At 41.1% G+C, this 20,621-nt stretch overlaps 1 protein-coding gene across 1 annotated transcript in view; it reads left to right on the top strand.

Annotated features, from left to right (window-relative positions):
• The window catches only part of ARNT2 (aryl hydrocarbon receptor nuclear translocator 2), an 84,405-nt gene that overhangs the window by 30,717 nt on the left and 33,067 nt on the right, over positions 1–20,621 (top strand). The window contains exons 6-11 of the mRNA XM_008640073.2: positions 6,391–6,493; positions 8,495–8,560; positions 8,963–9,048; positions 16,621–16,697; positions 18,660–18,794; positions 19,576–19,650. Coding sequence (XP_008638295.1) covers positions 6,391–6,493; positions 8,495–8,560; positions 8,963–9,048; positions 16,621–16,697; positions 18,660–18,794; positions 19,576–19,650 — 542 coding nt within the window. The remainder of the gene's footprint in view (positions 1–6,390; positions 6,494–8,494; positions 8,561–8,962; positions 9,049–16,620; positions 16,698–18,659; positions 18,795–19,575; positions 19,651–20,621) is intronic.

The following is a 20,621-nucleotide window of genomic DNA, read 5'->3' as shown; positions in this document are numbered from 1 at the left end:
TGTGTTGAGGCTGGCTGATTTTACAGTTCTACTGTATTCTCAATGGATATTAGTATACCAATGTCCCCTTGGCTTTGTTCTTGTGGAGGATTTGCCAGGCACAGAATCCTGAATGGCAGAGGAGAGAGGTGTAAATGTGCTGCTGTACAGCAGGTTGGTAGGGTGCAGTCCCACGTGGGCAGATCCCATCCTCCCTGTAGAGTCAGGCCAGCTGGGAAGCAAGAGTGGGCAGTGTGCATGGGGAGACCTTATTTCCACCTGCAGTGGTTCTTTCTCCTTGAAACCTCTGAAAGGATCATGATTTTAATATCATGGAAGATTTAGATTGCATCAACAATCTCCACATGATAGGAACGTGTCCATTTTTGTCGTTGTCCCCCCCACCTTGCCCTCTGCCTGGTCCTCAGTTTCCCACAAGCCAGGGATGGAGGTGGTGATTCTGGTCCATAAAGGCTGTGGTACCAGTAAGGGATGACCTGTGCTACCAGACACCTGCCAGGCAGAACCAGGGGCTCCTGCACCACAGGGGAGACAGTCTGGAGAACAGACCATTTACTCATTGAGGAATGTGAAAGAGGAATGTTACAGTAAACAGCAGGACAGTGAGTATTGCTTTGGGAGCTGCGCTGTAACCTTGATGTCAGCAAGAGAGGCAGGCTGTAAAAATCAGCACTGGTTCTAGGTGCACTGGGTAACTGATGCCAGTCTTGTGGTTCTGCCCTAACTTTGTAATTTTAAGTTAGGATGGTCTTAAGTTCACCTGTGTTTTGAGTATTGATGCTATTCCTATTGCTCATGTGTTTGCTTTCCTCTCGCTGAGGGGGCAGAGAGATGCACTTCTTGTCAGTACAGTTTTATTAGGATTGCACTGTTTGGTGTGTACTCTGATATGGGTATGTGCATGGTAGGTACATCTTTGCTTTTATGAGCCTTGCCTTTATGTAAATAATAAAACCCCAGAATGCTAAGAAAAAGACTGTCCGTGCTCATTTTCAGATTGTTCTATTTGTATATTGCAAACGTCTTCTGGTTTATGTAAATATGAGATCCTGGAAGGAGAGCCTTCCAGTACTGTGTTTGCATGGCAGTTATGATTCCTAATGTGTTCTGTAATTTTTTTTTTTTTATATTGGAATCCACAGGGTGGATGTATATTTATTACACTTAATAGAGCATAAAGCTCTTGCTGAGCTGCACTAAACACGAGGTAAAATTGTATCCCTTACATTAGTAAGGCGTACATTGTAAAGTTTTTTTTCTTTCGTTTTACTTGTTGAATTAATGCCGAATAATTGCTCTGGCATAAGCTTATCAAGAGTAATTTAACATAAATTGATCAAATTTAGGCTCTTTAATCTTACTGGAGACATTTTGTTTATGCATTTGTAATGCATCTGTTGTTTTGAAGAGGAACTCTGTCAGCTGAGCACCTCAGCTGTAGTCAGTGCATATGTGTAAACTGATAAATGGCAGTTTCAAGAAGAGTTTCACCTTGTCTTGTTGAACTTGACTGTGATTCCCAAGCAGTGACCTGTATCTTGATTCTCTACAAACTGTAGAACAGTCAAAGATTTTTAAGCTGATCTTTTCTGCTAATTTCTAAAGATTTAATGTACTAATACAGAGCATCGCCACAGAAGTCCTTTGTTCCCTGACCCTTTAGTTTGAGGGTGAGCTCACACTTGGAGCTGTGTTCAGCAGCAACAGTACCTTGACCATCACTTTGTTTTCATTTTTAATTATTTCCTCTTGTTTTCCTCCATCCTTGTCTTGCTTTTTCCGGTTTCATAGTAAGATAAAGATGGTTTTAGTTTTCATAAGGATTTTTGGGTGCAGTATTCCTGTGTTCTGTTTGTCTTCCTTGAGCAGCCTGTGGAGTATTTTTGATGAGCACAAAGTCATCTTTTGTTACCTTGTCCAAACCAAACTTAGTTTATCCTTTATTTTATTTTGCCTGGAAAGAAATACGTGAACAATCGGTGGCTGAGAATAATTATGAAATATCTGACTTTTTAAGACAAGATGTTATCATCTGAAAGGTGAAACTTGCTGGGTTGGTGAAGGTGTTGAGGTCGAGGTGAGAGTCCATATATTAATTCAGACTGTTTCCCTATCAGGCCCATGATTCTGTGCAAGACAAAAGTCCATCTACTGATGAGCTAGAAGGAAATGGAAAATTGTATCATGTACTTTGCCAGCAGTATATTTGTGCACATGAGGCCAAAACAAATTTCTTTTGAGATCTGTGAGCTGGGTGTTTCCATGCTGCAAACTGGATGTGAGCACTGTATGGTTGTTTCAGACCCAACCATTCCAACTTGCACTGAAATTTTTGCAGAAGAATGCCCTTATGCAACCACCCTTCTTTATAGCTGCAGACTGCAGCATTCTTAGGAGCTGGAAATCCAGCAGAGAAATCCATTTGTGGTAGAATTAGGTGTTGAAGTTTATGGAGTTTTGAATCCACAAAAGAAAAAAAAAAAGAGAAACTGAAAAAAGTGAAAAGAGCAGACTGTGTTTGATTACCAAGCTATAAACCTTAGCATGCAGTGCATAAACGTGGAGGAACAAATCTTCCAACAGGCTGGTACTATTGTGTGAAGGTGGATCTGAGCCAAACGCCCAGATTTGAAACCCCATGAACTTCAGTAGGCCCAGGCCAATCCTTGGCTTAGCTTCATCTCAAAACATTGCAAGCACAGAAAACAAGTTTGAACATTCTCAGTAGCAACTGGAGATCCAAAAGGGGAAGGTTTCTGCATAATCCAGTCAGTGTTTGCACACGCAAGGGGCACATCAGTGCCAACATGAACATTTGCTCCCTTGATCATCATGAGAATGTTTTTAGAGCATCTTTGCAAACACCCTGCAGGGAATGTTTCTGGCATATGTGCTCAGTACTTGAATCTGTTACCAACTTATCTTTTTACTGGTAAGAGCTTTATGTGGCTTCTCTGATTGTGCCCAAATAATGAACTTGCCCATTGTCCTCACCTCCATGTCTCTGTGTGCCAGCCCTTGCTTGTCACAGCAGCTGACATCAGGTTCCTGGATCACACAGTGGTTTTCCTGCTCAGAGAACAACTGGTTTATTACAGGTTGAGTCAATACTGCCTTCTGGATGGGGACTGTAGTGGGGAGATTTCAGCAGATTATCAGTTCTACCCAGACCAGCCAGAGAGATTTATGTGCCCATTCTAATCAGCATTGTGCTCATTTGTTTGCTTTCTCCTTTCAGCAGAGCAAACTCTGGTTTCCTCTGAGCTGTGCAGCTGCTGTAAAGAGCAGTAAGACAGCAGTGTCAGTCACAGCAGTGCTGCTGCACACAGGGTTCTGTCTGGAGCTGGTGAGGGGAAAAGTTTAACACGAAAATGAGCTACATGCAATTAGCAGTTTATGGGGAAGCTCATAAGGGATCCAGCTGGTGGTGGCACTGGGCTGTAAAACGGCTCTTCTGAAGAAACTAGAAGGAGAAATTAAAAAAAGACACACATGCACTGTTCAGTTAACAGAAGTTGTCAGAGCATCCTATTAATATTTCTTATTAATAAGAATATAATTGCCAAGTTTGACATCAGATGTGCTTTGTGTTTGTCCATGGAGAAACCTAAATGAACATTTATCGCCAAGGATGCTGGAACAAACAGAGATAGGAATATTTTATGGTTCTGTGACAGAGCTATCATTGGGACATTCCACCTCCTTGAACTGAGCTGCCTGTGTGACTCTTAGGTGCAATTTATGTTAGTTTCCTTGATTTAGTCTATTAATCTATAATTAATTATAATTCTATATGTCTATATGTAGCTATGATTAATCTTACACTCTTATAACTCTTCCTCTTTTCAATATAATGTGATCATAAGATTCTAATAACAAATGAGGCACAAACTGCTTGTTCTGTATAAAAATCTGTAGCTCATTGTTAGAGCTCTACAAGGTTGACACATGGCCTAATAGTTACTGGACTATTGAAACAAGCTGCTGAGAGAGCTTTGTCATAATATCAGGACAGCAAGCATTTCTCTGACTCACATACCCCCTGCAGTGATTTTGTAAGTCAGGGCAAAATTTAGAACTCTATTTGTTATCTGGTACATATTTCAAAGACATTGCCAAACAAAAAGCTAAATTTAAAAACTCTGACACTTGTTGTTGGGGGTTCCAGACATGCCAAAGGAACATGTGTCAGCAGTTTTAGACTTAGTGGCCACGTAATTGTGAAATGTCCTTCTTTTTTTTTTTAATAGATGCTCTTGGATGATAAAAACAGAAATTCCTATTAGCTGTTTGAGTTGCATTTACTGTCACTGTTTTTTGATTAATATTAGTGTCTCTTCAAGAATTTATATTGGAATGAAAAAAGAATGTGCACAGAAAACAACTTTTCTTTTGTTTGTGTGTATGACAAAGCTATTGTGCCCTGGGAGAAAATTGCTTTTAATGGTTTGATTTCACTGGCCTGTTCACATGGACAGCCATTGGGTCCTGCACATATATTCTGTCTTTAAGTGCTTTATCATATATTGCCATGGTTTGAGAACAAGTTTGCCTCCTGCCCGATGGTATTTTATTTTCTCAATTGTCTGATTAGTTGAAGGGATGGGGAAATAGACTGTGACTTTGGTTATAGAGACAGAGAGAGACTGTCCAGTGCAGGGAAGGGAAGAGTGTTAGAACTTCAGATCCATCCTACGCTGTGGGGTCAGCACAGCTGAGCTGGGAAGTCTGGTGTGATTTCTTCCCAGCTCACACCTGAATCATAGACCAGGATTAATATATAGACCAGTGCTTTAAACTGAAGCACCCCTAGGAATTGTTCCCCAGTCATGCTGACTTCTTAACCATCTGAGATGCACCTTGGACATGACACCAAGTGAGGTCTGACCTTCTGTTGGCAGGGGTGGCTTTCCTCCGGAAGGAGTTTTCTGGAGTATACCTTGAAACTAAAATGCTGCTGCCTAATTCCTTATGTAAAATGTTAATCTTTAAACTATTATGTAATGATTTCATTCCCATTCATGGATGGAAGTAAATATTTAGAGGTAGAGTAACTCTGAACTTAGTGTTTGGCAGTAGGTTTATTTCAGAACTGAATTTTTGGACAGAGACTTTTAGGTCGGTCTGGTGAGGGAGACTTTGAATGTATTCTGCATGTTGTCTTCAATTCAGTACAGACAGAATAGGCACCTTATATTGCTGTAAACCTGGCTACTTTTACCACAGTGAAGACTCAGGCTTGTATAGTTTCAGTTACTGAAAGATACCCACCTTAAACATGTGGGTTTGCTCATGGCCGTGTGTTGTCAGCACTGGTGGCCGGCGTTTAATTGCCTGGCAGCTGTTCCCACTGCATTTCTCTTGCCCACTGTCACTTTTGTGGCTGCAATCAGCCCTTGAGCATTGTGGATCTGGGCCAGTGATTCATTTCTAGTCTGTGCTGGGTTTTGTAGTCGTCTCTTAGCATTTGAGCTGTAGATGTGAAAGTCCATTTTCTTAGTTCTTTGGTGATAAGCAGAAGGATTCTGGGTGATACCCAGTGTCCTGAAGTCCCTGATCTGAACCTGTCTGTAGTAATCAGTCTTCTGCTTTAAATGAAAAAATTAATCTGTTGCCCCCTTCCTACCTTTGCATTCCCTCTGTCTTGTCCTCTCTTGAGCTGACTGGGTGGCTGTTGTCCCTTTTCCAAGCTGTGCCTGTGGTGTGTGCTTCTGAGGGTTGTAGGGAGCAGGGTCTGGCCCTGGACCTTGCGCAGGCTTGTGTTGCTGTGTGGTGAATCAGATCACCTCACTGATCTGTCTGAAAATTAGAAATGCTGTTGACGTGTCAGTTCTTTATCAGCTTTGAAAGGCCCCCACCATAAGTGCTGTTGCAACAAATCCTGTATCTCATCATCAAGGAGAAAAGGTTGGTCTTTTGTGCATCTCACCATCCTGACAGCTCCCACTGTGAGGTGGTGCTGTGGTGAGAGTGTTCTAGATAGGCACAAGTACAGGAAAAGAGGAGCAGCTGTCAGGGGATTGATAAATATTGCTTTATCCACAGTTCTGGTAAAGAGTGGAGCAAGCGGATCAAGTCAAAAGCTGTGCCTGCTGTCATTGCCTTGTTTGCCTCCAGGCATTTGACTCTGCCCTGGAAGCTGGTCTTGGGCCAGCCAAGGAAGGAGCCATCACTCTTGTGACTCAGAGTCAGCCTTGCTGAAATCCTTAGTTAAACCAGCACATAACTGATCCTCCCCTGTGAGACCCAGGATCAAGATGTTTTTTGTTGGTATTTTTTCCCCTAACTGGGCTAATGGCATTCAGCTCGTGAACTTTTGTTATCTTAGTTTCTAGTAAATGGAATTAAATTTATGTACTCAACACCAGTTGCTCTCCCTGGCATTTCTAGGACGAATCCTGGACTTGAAGACTGGGACAGTAAAGAAAGAGGGTCAGCAGTCCTCAATGAGAATGTGCATGGGATCCAGGCGCTCTTTCATTTGCAGGATGAGGTATGCATTTACCCTGTATTCCCATAATGGTTCCAGTCCTCAGCTTAGACTTCAGACATTTTGTTGCACTAATTTGACCTTGATTACAAGCTAAAGCTGGAATGACACGCTCCCATGATGTATTTCTAGAATACTACTTCAGCAACTGGAGTGAAACTGAACCTGGTCTTCCTTCACAGTTAAAGGCGAAACAGCACCTCATTTCTGTTGTAGTTAGTATTGTCAGTGTGGGGTGTGGGTTCCTTTTTCCAGGGAACTTCATGACAGCTTCACCCCTGGACTGTTAGCCATTGTCTTTTCTAGTAAAGTTACTCAAATTGACAATTTGGAAACAAAGCTTTTGCAAGGGTAACGAATGCCCAGCTCTGTGTATTTGTTCAGCAAACCAAGAATATTAGAAGAATCTTGAAGATAAACAGGAATTCAGTTGCAAACCTGCCAGCTATGTAGGAATTAACCTAAGCCTGGTATGAATTAACCAGATGTCAGCTGGCTGATGCTAGATAAATGAGTAATTGTTAGAGGGTTTTTAATTTGCAGTTTTCCAACTTCTCCTGCATTGTTTGGGCTTTTAAGAGATCTGTCTGCCCAGTGCTTTTTTGGGGGGGTCATGAGCACTTCTTTTGTTTTAGTGCTAGCAGGCTAAAACCCCTGTTTCTATTGCAATAAATTTTTGTCAGTGGTTAGGAGGGGAAAGTACACAGCTGTACATCAACTACAGACTGATGAAAGTACATCATCTGTAGGCTATGTCCAGTGTAAATGCTGAAAACAGCAAATGCAAAATTCATGACAGAATGAAACACACAAAGCAAAATACTTGACATATTAAAGTACAGATACCTGTACTCTGGTTATGTGGTGGATTTTTTCCAGTCCTGTGAGGATGCTGAATGTTTGGCTCCTGGGTGCCTTTCTGAGGTGTTTATATGCTTTATATCTGTAAGATCAGACTTCAGAGCTATAGAACCTTTTCCCCCTCTTAACTGGGATGGAAGAAATACAGCCCAGCAGAGCAGCACTGAGAACACTGGTTTTTCTTCCTCCAAGCTGCACATCATATTAAGAGGACTTGTTTGTGCAAAGAAAACCAGGCTTAGTGTCCTGTTTGCAGTTGTTCCCCAGCTTTCAAAACAATTCAGATTGCAGTTATTTCCTAGCACCCTGATTCTATAAACTCCAGTACATGAGAGTGATTTTACACGTGCCAGTAACCCCACTGTTTTTGTATTTCTAAATCTTATTTTAGTTGTTCGTTTCTTCTCCTTGGCAGTGACTGCTAAGCAAAAAAAATTCAAGGAATAAAAAGAAAACCTTCTGGGAGGAATGAGCCTCAGATAATGTGAACTTTCCTTGTGGTTGCTTCTTTCATTGTTATTATTTTTCCATTAAAGATGAACTGCTTTTACCCTTCAAACTATTTACTCAGCTTCAGATGGATTGTTGAAATTATACAGTTAGGCATACTTACAAATACCACAAAATACACATGAACAAGTCTTCAGCAAAGTTACTTGACAGAGTAAATAGTTAGATCTTGAAAACATTATCCTAATGTCTACAGACATTGTAGCTGGTGGATGGCAGTGGAATTTTTCTGTTCAGGGAAGCTGTAGGAAGACTGAGATTGATCTGTGTGGATATTTGGGATACCTGACATACTTTTCTCTAGTTTTCACACTCGTTTTATGGCATTTTGAAGTGTGTCTATTCTTTAGCCACATGTGGGATATCAATTTCAAATAGTCTTTAGGCTGGGGAAGTTTGGAAGGGAATCTTTTCCTAGTCTCTTTTATTTTTCTCAAAGAAAATATTTGTAGCACACCTAAAAAGCTCAGCCTATGGAAGCAGCACGTTCTAAAAAAACATGAACATGCAACTTTTTGCCAGAAATAAGTATCCATAATTGCCTACTTACATATGGTAATAAAGATCTCAAAATTTTCATTGTGTGTATTTATATTAATTTTTTAGCTTTTTAAAGTATTAATTTACTTTTAGGTGTGGAAATGCTCCTCTGGATCATTTACCTCTGAACAGAATAACCACCATGAGAAAAAGATACAGGTACTATTACTTGATTTACCACAAAGCAGCTGTAGTTGCCCTCGGCCCTCTCACTTGCCACTGGGTTAATGCCCACTCCAGGAGTGTTACCTGGTTCTGCACCCACTGGATCTTTTTGCAAACAAAATGTCTTTGCAAGTGTCACTCCAATTCTTTGTCTTACACCAGCTCCATCTCTGAATCAATCTTCAATATCTTTCTCAGAGAAATATTACAAGAAAACAGGTACAGCTTGAATAGCAACATAACAGAGCTGGCAGTGTACAGGACCCTAGGCTGACGCTTGGGTGGTTCCAACATAACTTGCAAATACTGGTAAATCACTAGTACTCATAGTTTGAAAGCATAAAGCTATTCTTCATATCAATCAACGTGATGTTTTTGTGTTTCTTGTTCATTCAGGAATGGCCTGGGCCCGGTGAAAGAAGGTGAAGCACAGTATGCTGTTGTCCATTGCACTGGCTATATCAAGGCTTGGCCACCAGCAGGTTTGTATCCCTCGTGGAAGGCAGTGTGCACCAAACTGTCCTTAGGACAGCTGAAAACCTGGCTCAGGTTTGCATGCTGCAAGAAAAACAGGGAGAACTGTAGTGTGGTAACCAATTAAAGCTTACCTTGAGAAGCTTTTGGTAAGAAAAAATCAGCTGAGGTTACTCAGTGCCCTTTTTCCACGTGGCACCCTTCTCAATTTCACTGTCACAGAGCAGCTGTAGGAATTGCCAGTAATGCAGGATTCCAGAAACTGGGGCCAAAAGTTTTCAACTTATATTGATAAACCAACATAGAAATGGTCTGATTTTAAAAAGGTGGATGCAAAGCATGTGTACCTCTAGAAAACACCAGTTAATGCTTTTGTACTTAAGTGCTGAGTTGCAAGCACCTCTCTATGAAAACATGTCATTTCGGTTTAGGCACATGGATGTTCACAGTGATGGTGTTATTCGAGAACGTTCAGTATTTGTGATAAATTCTGGTTTGAGGCTGTTTTTCTGGGAATCAAGTCTTGGCATATTGCTTTGATCTACGGAGAAAAACATTTACCTGCTGGAACTCGGTGTTACATGTGGGAATATTTACCTTTGAAAAATTCCAGGAGGAGACAGTGGAGCTCATCCAGACCTCGTTATGAGCGGGGTTCCTTGACCTTGGCGTTGGCAGGAGTTGAAGAGGTTGTTTGCAATGCGACAGCGCCTGCTGGCATGAATCTAACCAGGAGCTGTCCTGCCCTTTTGTGGTTGTACACCACGGCCATAAATCACATTGATCCAGGGATTATGAGTCCTGAGAGGTGGTTTGTACCAAATGGGTGCAACCAGCATGCAGATGTGAACTTCTTGTTGGTTTTCTGCTGCAAGGCGGTTTCGGAAGCAGAGGAAAACTTCCCCTCTTGTTGCTAATAGGATTTAATAGGAGTCAAGATGTTTCAATTTTGCTTCTATCTCAAAAGTGTGAGAGCACAGTGTCTGTAAAGTGCTCTGAAAATGGATGTTTTTTTCTGTTCTGTTTTCTTCTATAAAAAGACTTACTTTTCTATTGGTAATTCCAAACATAATGGAATTTCAACCTTGATATATGGGATGTCTCCTCAGGAAGGTGGAGGTCAACTAAGATTTTGTTTAGCTTGAATGAGAATCTTGCTGCATGTTGTGGGATGTTTAAAGAGATCTGACTCTTCAGGGGTGTGTGTTGCTGGTGCAAAGCTGCAGATGCAAGAGCTCATGTCAGCATTAGGTCCTGACGTTGGCAGTGTGTGCCCTTCAGCCACCAGTTCTGCAGGACAGCAGCATGGGATTAAAAGGATCTTCTGGGTCTTTCAGTGCCCAGGTATCAATCACATTGCAAATCCCAGCTGGTATTGGTGAGGTCTTTTCCCCATCTCATCTCTTCCAAAACATCACTGCTTCCCCATGCCTAACAGCTTCTTTAATTTTCAATCCTCATTGCTTTATGGGAAGTTTTTATTTCACTGAAGGTCAGTTACTTTATGGGAATTTTCCTGCCTTGTGCCTCTGTGTCTCTCCAGTGTTCTGGTGCATTTCCAGAAGGAGGTTATACCCTGTCAGCCTGGACTCTGCAAAGACAATCCAGCCCACTTCTACTTTCCATTCTCAAAATTCATTCTCTTTACCCTTGTGACTTTTCTCTGCAATTGTTCTTGTTTTCACTCCCCTTCTCAAAATGTAGGTCGCTGGCACTATACATTCCTGTTTCAGATGAGATTGTAGAGATGGATTACACAAACAATATTTCCTGTCTTGCCTGGCAGTGTAGGATACAGCATCCTTCTCTTTTGTGTGCTGCATCCTGCAGGCATCCTAAGGCATCTGATATAAATATATATGTATCTTCCAGGCTGCCTTCTTCTCACTTCTCAACTGCAAATCTTGCTTTGAATTGTGTGATGTTTCAATTAGTAATACCAAGTTCCATCCTATTTCTGTTGCTTTAGCTTATGACTGTTACTGTTCCCCAAGTGCATGCTTATGCATTTAGTAATGTTGGATTTCATCCCATTTCTATTACTCCACTCCTCAAAATCACATGGTGCTCCCTTATGATATCCCAGTGCTCCTTCACAATGTTCATGCCTCCAAACTATAGCACAATCCTAGGAGATGTTTTTGATTTTGGCAGCCTTATGTGGAATTTCAGTGGTCTTTTATGTTACCATCGAAATTGTTACTCCTATTAGTCATGTCTGAGTGCCTTTTTCAGGGCACATAGAACTGAATCGAGGCCTTTTTCATGAGTGTTTATTTGCCCTCCCAGTCTTCCCCACTTTGTGTTGGTGATTGTCATGTATCCATTGACTTTCAAAGTTGAATGGGAATATCCATAGGCTGAATTGTTCCCCTATATGTTTGAGTAAATAAGTGACAACATCACTGCATTTGTTCTCATTTCCAGTGGTAATTCAACCATAATCTGCAAAGCAAATGAGATAACCACAGCAGTAATGGAATTTGCCAAGGCTTCTCTACCCTGTAATAAAATTACTTTGTTCGAATCAGCAAGCCCTGCATCATCCCTGGATTCTTGGGAATAAATGGGCTTGTGCTAAATCACAGCTGTTTAAAAATTCAGCAGTTGAAAAGATAATTTGCATTTATTTTTCAATTGCCAAGTGGACACTCTAATATAAACTCCAGATCCTTTTCTTTCAAAACATGCAGTGTGGCATGTGCATTATATAGCTAATACACGATACAATTTGTTCATAAGCAAAACAACAAATCTTACCAAATGCCCTTAATCTGTACTTAGTCTCATTTATTTAGCACTTGGTATTTTCTCTTTCTGGGATGAATTGCATTTTCTGTGGCCACTGTTCAGTTTTTTTAGTCCCGCACTGAATAAAACAATCAGTGTTGATACAGATGTATCCAGAGAAGAACTGTTCTGTGATCATTATTGGTGTGACAGACTGTGTGCTGCTGCAGTGAGGAGTGTGTGCAAATCTGAAGTCATTTGAGTACTTCAAACAGGTGAAAATGAATAAGCTACAGACAGCTGGTGGCATATTTTAAGGACTGGGTTTGTTGTGTTGTGGCTCAGATCTATGTTCAATGTGAAAACACTTTTGCACATCCAGCCTACCTTTGTGTTTTTTCTCACCTGTGTGGAGCAGCAAGGCTCGTGTACTGACAGACTGTCCTCAGCCCCTTCTTCACTGAGAAAAGGGAGAGAAAACACAGGAAGCATCATGCCTTGCCCTCCGTTCAGGCTATGTGTTAATGGTCTGTTCATTTTCCTCCATTGTGGCTAAAAAGACAGGTAAAATTAAGATCAAGTGCAAAACCTGGCATAAGATACCTACACACTTATATCCCCATGGGTTATGTGCTGGCCTCAAGTAATCAGGGTGAACTTGGTGTGGAAGTCAAAGCAAAAAGGAGTCAGATATTTCAGATGGATGTTGCAGCCAGTCATGTTGTGTGTTTGGTTAAATAATGAGTGTGGTGTTGGGTTATTCTAAATGAGGTCAAAGGACCCCTTGTGTGAAACTGGCTGAGCAGCGAGTCCAGCCTTTGTCCCTCAGCTCCCAGCAAAGCAGCACAGGTAGAATTTGTGATCCTCAGCCTAGACAGTGCTTCAAGTTCATAACCAGTCATAAAACTGAGAAGTGCTGACCTTCTTCTGGGTTTTTCTTCCCATTTACAACTTAAGCAAGATTTGCTTTTCTTCTGTGTTTTTCTCCCCTCTGAAGATCTCATTCCTGGAAGGAAATGAGTCCTCTGTGGTCCATATGATACTTTCCTAATAGGTTTGTTTTGCTTTTTTTTTTTCATGCCATAGGATTTGGTGGAGAGAGAAGATAAAGTCTGTCAGGATGTTGGTAGTTTTCTGTAAATCAAAGCAAGGATCTGCAGAAAGCACATAGTGAAGAAAAGAGATAGATACATGTTTCAAAAACTTCAAATAAAAAGTCACAGAATAATGTTAAATTCAGATAATGTTGAAATCTTTTTTTTTTTTCCTTTAGTTAAAAAAGAAACATTTTAGTCTTCCAAGTCAGACTTACGGTAACATCTTAACCACAGCATGCCAAAGCTGTTAGGTTATTTTAAAGTTTTGGCCAGAATCTGGACATTTGTGCAAAGTACTCCCTCTTCCAATACAAAACAAAATAGTTGCTTGAATATTGCTTGCAGTGCTGTCATTTTTAAGGCTTTATTTTTTTTTTTGAACGAGTGATTAATTTAGTTTTTATTGGGATTTTTCGTGAGATTTTTATCCTTGGTATGCTATCCACAGCCTTTTTTGTGAAAGACTTTTCCATTGTTTTCTATGGGAGATAAAGTCAGGCAGTGTAGTTCCTTCCCTGGCAAGTAACTATCAGAAATGGTTCTAATGGAGACAGGCATTATCAAGGGATTGCCAGTGACCACTGGACACTTAAATTCCATCTTTCTAAAGAATTAGAAATAATTTCTTTCTTAGTGTAGTGAAATAAAACTATAAATCAACTAACGCTGTTCTGTGGCTCGCAGAAAATTTGGGGCAGAAGGGTAGAGAAAGAAAGCAGAAAATGAAGCTTTTCGGTTGTTAGAGCCAACTGGAAGCTCATTGGGAAAACTGAAAAGTTCCTTGTGTCCACACCAACACATGCTGTTGCCCTGTGGGAAACTGCTTGCTGGTGTGAAGGACACTTGGAAATTAAATATAGCCTCTGACGGCACAGCGTTTTATTTGTGATGCTCAGTTGTGGCTTAGCTGTGCCAATTGTTGATATGAACTCAGGAAGCACAGTGCTGTATTTATTATTCAAGAGGGGTGCATATTTGGTGTTGAGAAATAAAGCTTCTTGCAGGGTTACACATAAAGAATGTGAATAACTGGAGTGTGTTTATTTTGTTGGTGCCCCCTAAAGATCAGTTTCGTGGCTGTTTTCCTCCAAGCTCTTACAAGTTTTTTTGGAGATAATGATGGTACTTGGTGATGTGAAGGAGCAATATTACATTGTGTTAAGAGCTGGACAAACTGGTATTAAGTGCAGTGCACATCTTTATTTACCTGTCCATACTGGAGTGTGTTCAGTAGGAAATGGGCTAAAGCAAAAGTAAATCTCGTCTGCAAATGCACCCTCCCATATAAAGACACCCAGAGTTGAATCTTTGGAAATATCAGCTGAAGAGTAAAGAAAATAATTTCTCTATATGGACTGCTGCCAGTAATAGCACCTACATTGCAGAGAAGCAGACAATTATTTTGCATATTTTCTCCTCTAGGCACTTTGGGAAGGGGTTAGCAATCCACTGGGTCATGTATTGATTAATTCCAGGCAGATTGGTTTTTATTCATAGAGTCTCTTGTGGCATAACCCAACTAATACATTTTCCAATGTGCTATACAGACCAAATGTAATCCATCTTGGGCAAAAGGGAAAAAAAAAAAGATGAAAATTAGGACAACAGCCTCCCTTTGTCAACAGAGTGACATCAGAAATAATGTTTCTTAGCTAGGTTTAATTTTGGAGGTTGTTCATGTTACTTTGATTTTATTTGAGCAGTAACAAGCATGGACCAAGTTCCCAAAAAGGAAAGCACTGTTGAAAGCTGAAGAGAAAAAAAGATTATGCAAAGTGGAAGCTGTCCAGCTCTATCTTTGCTGTCCTTTGCAATACTCTGTGCCACTAAGGAAATGACTGGAAAAGCTTTTGAAATGAAGGGAGTATTCCTAAAATTTGTCCTTCTCAAATGGAAAACTCCATTTGAAAGGGATGTTTTGGTTAAGGTTATCCAGCTAAAATGCCAGGAGTTGCGTCCTTAACACAACACTTGTTAGATGGGACAATAATGCTCCTCCTTTGTAAAGCTCTTGAGAACCCTTGGTAAAATTCTGGTTGCCAGCAGGGCACTGTAAATAATGTTGTGCCCCCCAGACTGTGAAATTATTGCACAACAACTTTCAATATATTATACAAAAACATGGGGGGGGTTTCTTTCAGACTTGCTGTATTTTATTTTATTTTATTATAGTTCAGTGAGTGATGCCTTTTCCTGGTCTTAAAATCAAGAGTCATACATGGTTAGAAGGGAAAAAGGGATTTTACCTTGGTATTTATTTTAAGGATCCTCAGGTGCACACGTCCAGGTCATATGCACCTCAGTGCACACTGCAATGCACCCCCAAAAGATCTGGTGTAACATTATAGGTGTTACTAATTAGCAGATCTATCAAAGATTTCCCAATGAGAGGCTTGAATGAGCCCCTCTCTCCGAGGAACCTTCCCCTGGATGGTTCTATCTTGGTTTACAGAATATGTTCTGGAGAGGACCTTGGGGTCTGGGGCACACCTGTGAAGCTTCTAAAATGTTTAGTCTCCTAGCTGAACAAACAAGTCCAAGAATGTAGGCAAAAAGCACTAAGAATACAGAAGTTGTAAAAAGGTATGACAGGAGTATAAAAAGGCAAAAAATCTTCATGGCATCAGAGAACCAAAAAATACCTGTAAAGTGCTATTTAGACACTGATGGTCAGATAAGATTCCACTGTTTTGATACAAAATAACATCCTTAGATATGACTTCAGTTCATTCAGCAGCATTTTTAGCTGTTTTTAGAGGTGTCATTTAAGAAAGTGGTGTGCTGTCATCCTCTGCACTGTCCAAAGATTGACTTCTACTGGGGATTATACATTTAGAGAATGAAGTGGCTGTTGTTTCAGAAATGGTAGCTGCTTTGCAATTAATTCCATTAATGCTTTTAAGTGCCTTTTAAATGATTCACTGCCTGTTATGACTGAGTTCCTTAAAAACCCTTGTGAAAGAGTTTTATAGATCACTTAAAATAGGTCAGTGGTGTCACTCCTGGAGGATGTTTTTTCAAGTGTTTCATACGAGCTTGGTATCTCAGTACTGGAGTTGGGAAATAGCCTTAACTCAAGGCTTAGCCAACAAGCAAGCAAACAGTGCTAATCTGAATGTTCCTATTTGTGAAATGCTGAGATGGAAAATAGTACACATGTATGTTTTGAAACTGTTCCTGTGTTTATGGTAGTTACTCCTGTTACACAGCTGGAACGAGCAGTGTCAGCAAAGCATCCACATTTTTTCAGTCTTCCAACGTAACGACGCACGTTTGGGCCATTATAGAAAAAAGTAAAACCAGCTGTTAAATATGAGCACAGAATTAATGATTAATTTAGGCTGTGCCTTGTTTTTAAGGCTCATTATAAGATATTATTCACGAAGAAAACTGAACATAGTGTGCATTCACTGACCATATTAAGTGACCCCATGGTTCCTGCTGGTGCAGCAGCACTCGTGGAAGTGTTACTGGCCATCTCAGTGTATGATGGGATTTTAACATCTGCTTTGTCTGCAGCAATCAAAATTGCTGCTATGGGTACTGTGTGTATACATGTGAGGTATGTAGGATTGAGCACAACTGAGAAGGATCATCTGATCTGAACCCAGAAATAATGACTGAATCTTAGAGGGGAAAATAAGGTTATTGTGTAAGAGTTAGAACATCTAGAAAAGTACAGAGCCAGGACAGCAGCATCTCTATTTATCACAATTTCCTAATTATAACAGTATTTGTTATCATTTGCTCCAGGAATGACGATACCAGAAGAAGATGCTGATGTGGGACAAGGTAGTAAATACTGCCTCGTGGCAATAGGAAGGCTTCAGGTAATGCCAGTCTTTCCATATACAAACTATTTCTGAAAGCATGATCATTGTTCTGGTGTAGTTGTAAAAGATCTGCACGCTGTTTTGCTACTAGACTGTAACTTGTAATATACCTCCAGTTTATAAAGTGCCTTGATGTCTGTGCAGTCAGTGACTTGTCTAGAACTTGTCAGCAGAGCAAAATGAAGCTGATTTTGGTGCATATGTGTACTTAATCCAGTAACAACAGCAGAGATGCTCCTGAAGATGAGTGTGTACAGACCTGCCAGTCTTTAGGATGTGTAGGGCTGGGATACTGTGGGTAGTGAGAAACGTGGCAGTACAGGTGCTGCAGATGCTGGGTTAAAGGGGCCCCCAAAGCCAGTGATGCCCTCCCTGCCATTTTTCCATTCATTCTCTCTCCAGCTAATCAACTACTTGAAAAACTGTGATTGCAGGAGTTGTTCTGAAAATGGTAAAGATAAGGTAGTCAAGAGGCACTTCAGGAACCATAGCTTTATTCTCAGCCTGTATTGTGCTGTGCATTCAGATCAGATGCGAGCTGAAGGAACTGGGAGAACAGAATTTTCCTTCCTTTTTGTGCAGACAGTTGCAATTGTTGTAGTGCATTTCCTTCCTTTGTGCATTGCTGAGCAGAGTTCAGAGCTCTGAGCTAAAGCAGTCGTGGTGAGTCTCCTTCACCACAGCAGGGAGGACAGTTTTTATCTTCCTGGTCTGGGAATTCTGCCATGGGTGAACATGTTTGAGCCTCTTGCATGATCCCCTGCACTCGCTGCCATCTGCTAGGAGGGGATCACTCCTCCTGACAAGGTGGATTGACCCTTTCACAGGTGCCAAACCTGTCTTACCCAAGGTGAACAGCCTGCAAGCGTTAGCACGTCTGCAGAGTGGCTCTCCATGGCCATGCAAGAGCTACAGAAGTACTCTGGGATGGTTTTTAGGTTAATCATGCTTTCATAATCAAGAGTAATATATTCCACTAATGGAAAGAAGGAAGTTATGGGGGTTTGTGTGTTACAGCTTCCAAAGAAAGATGATTTCCAAGTGATGTCAAAATGTCTGTTACTTTAGAGGAGCCATTGGGGTATGTGAGGGAGGGCAGGAGGAAGCTCTGTGGGTGGCTTAAATCAGAAAGGAGTCAGGGTGCACAAATTAGAAACTCTTGTTCTGTAACAGCAACTTGAAATCTTGCGTACAGTTAACTGGCTAATCAACTCCAAGTTAGCAAAAAAATGAGATTTTGCTCATTTTGCATTGTTAGCAGAGATAGCTCTGGAAGTTGTAAGAAAATCAGTGGTCTCCTTTGTAGCTCCAGTGGGAAAGAATGGGTATGAAGTGGCCTTATGGCACAGATTTCAGGCAGAGAGCTGAAAACACATTGTTCTCTCTGGTGAGATTTGAGAAATATTTAGAGAACTGTGTTTTTCATTATAAGCAGCCACTTGCTGGTCTAGTGTCTCCTACCTCAGCCTCTGGAGGACTTGGCTCATGTTCTGTAGGTGTTTCAGGTGGGGTTCATGTCACCTGAAACATGAGTGTTTAGTCTGAACAGTCCTGTTGGTTATGTTTACAGATAATGGGTTGGCTTCCTATCCTAAAATGAGTGGCCAGTATTGTCCTCTGCAAGTCTTTCATTCTTGGTTGACAAAGATAGGAACCATGATGCCTGATGTGCTGCAAAGTGAGGTGAATCCAGCTGGACTTCTGTCCTCACTGTATCCCCCCTTCTTGGGAACTTGTGGTGTGTTTGTTTTTCTGCTGTGCTGTTAAGCCTTGATAGATGCCATGGGGTGAGATGCTTGCCCTGCAAACTGCCCTAAAGGCTGTTCTGTCATTTATCTGTGCTGTTGTTTTATTTATGACCTCCTTTAGCAGTTAGCAGTCTGCCAGCAGACTCTGTTCTTTAGCTGTGGAGTCCCATTTGGCTGTAGGTGACTGTGGTGTGGACTTGCTTGGCCCTAGGTGACCAGCTCTCCCGTGTGCATGGACATGAACGGCATGTCGGTCCCCACGGAGTTCCTGTCCAGGCACAACTCTGATGGGGTCATCACCTTCGTGGACCCAAGGTGCATCAGCGTCATTGGCTACCAGCCCCAGGTCTGTGACCACTGGGAATGTGGAGAGTGGGTTGAGCTAATGGAGAAAATCCCATTTGCAAACATGAATTATTTGTAGCTGGTAGTTCATGCATCATGCACTAAATGCTGTTCGTTTTTCTTTGCTGTCCGTGCCTCTGTGTGGGGTGTCTTTATATACCTTTAGATCTGATTAAAATGCTAACAGCAGAGTGTTCTGAACCTTGCACAGCTTTCCAATGAAGACATTTCTGTGATAGAAAGTTAACAGTGCTTGGAGAGAATTTTAGTCCTGTAGACCTTTGATTCTGCCAATCTCTTGAACAGTAAGCAAACATAATTTACAGCATCTATTTTCCTTTAGGCTTACATCTGCTCCTCTGAACAGGAGGCTAGTGCAGAACTGAGCAGAATAGTAAATGAACCACAGCTCTCCCTCAGATAACTCCCAACAGTTGCAATTTAGAGGCAAAAGTAATTCCTTGCTCATTTGCTAATTCCTATCTTTTTTATTTTAAATTTACAAATGTTTTTACAAAAAATAGTGCCATAAAATGAGCTGTAGTAGTAGATGTCAGTCTTTTCAAGATACCATTTCACAGGTGTTAGAAAATCACTTAAACTTTTTTTGTAAAAACATGGGGCATGATGCCTACAAACCTTGTTTGTGTGGCTCATCCTTGATTAACTGAGTAGCCCCATTAAGGGTGGTAGATCTTGTGTTCGCAAGAATTACTTGCAGGTCTGCATGTGGATTTGTATTGTGGTTTGGGTTTTTTACATAGCTTTATGTTTTATTCTAGGATCTTCTGGGGAAAGATATTTTAGAGTTCTGCCATCCTGAAGATCAAAGCCATTTGAGAGAGAGTTTCCAACAGGTGCTGTGTCCTGCTCCTTTTGTTCCACACTTTATTATTTTGTTATTATTTTGACCACAGAAGTAGTTTTTATTTTATAGTTCAAGGTACTTTTTTCTGTTATGCAGGAGAAGGAGTGGCAAGATACAAATCAATTTGTTGGTCAGTTAGCAATCAGTTAAGCTGCATATTAAATGGTAGTTGAAACTGCAGCATGGGTTGACAGTGTTTTCAGAAATAAATCTTCTTGTTATATATTCGGTTTTTTGCTGCACAGGGTGAGCTGTTTTGGAGATGCCTGAATTGATCCCACTATGTTAAGTGGTAACCAAAATGATTTGCCTTCCAAGATGTGCTGTTGTTTTGGAAGTAGTGTTACATCCCTCTGTGACACTGGATTGTTTGTAACTGAGTTTTCTGCTAGCACAGATGATTTGCTTTTTCATGTACTTCCATGGAGTTACGCCACTTTACATCAACGTGTAATTTGGCCCTTTTTCCCAATTAGAAATTGAAATGTGGAGGGGAGTAACAAAAGAAATACAACATACAGGAAGAGCTACTGGTTTGGATTTGTTTTTACCATGGGCCACATTTACATCAGCTGTATCCATGGCATTTATTCCGTTCAGAGCTCACTGTTCCAGCTTGGGCTGGGACATGCAGGAGCAGTGCTTTCCCTGAGCTGCCTCCTTACTGCTGGGCTTTTCAGTGCCTTTCCTGCTGCACCAGAATGCCCAGCACAGGATGTTTAACCGACTGCTGAGGCTCAGTTGATCTAAGTGGTTCCAGATTTTCTAACAACAGCCAACAGCTCAACCAAGTTGTGTTGATCCACCTTGCCTTGGATGCTGAGATGTATTTTCAGCTGTGAAACGTGAATATGAAGTGGCTTCTAAATAATTCGTATAGCCAACTGTTTGTTCAGGCATAGCATGCACAAACACAGCCTCTTGGGGAAAAACAACTAAATGCTGTGTCCCTAGAACAGA

This window comes from Corvus brachyrhynchos, unplaced genomic scaffold, assembly GCF_000691975.1.
Source record: "Corvus brachyrhynchos isolate BGI_N302 unplaced genomic scaffold, ASM69197v1 scaffold97, whole genome shotgun sequence".
NCBI lineage: Eukaryota > Metazoa > Chordata > Aves > Passeriformes > Corvidae > Corvus > Corvus brachyrhynchos.
The sequence above is the reverse complement of the archived record's forward strand: the minus strand, read 5'-3'. Positions and strand labels throughout refer to the sequence as shown.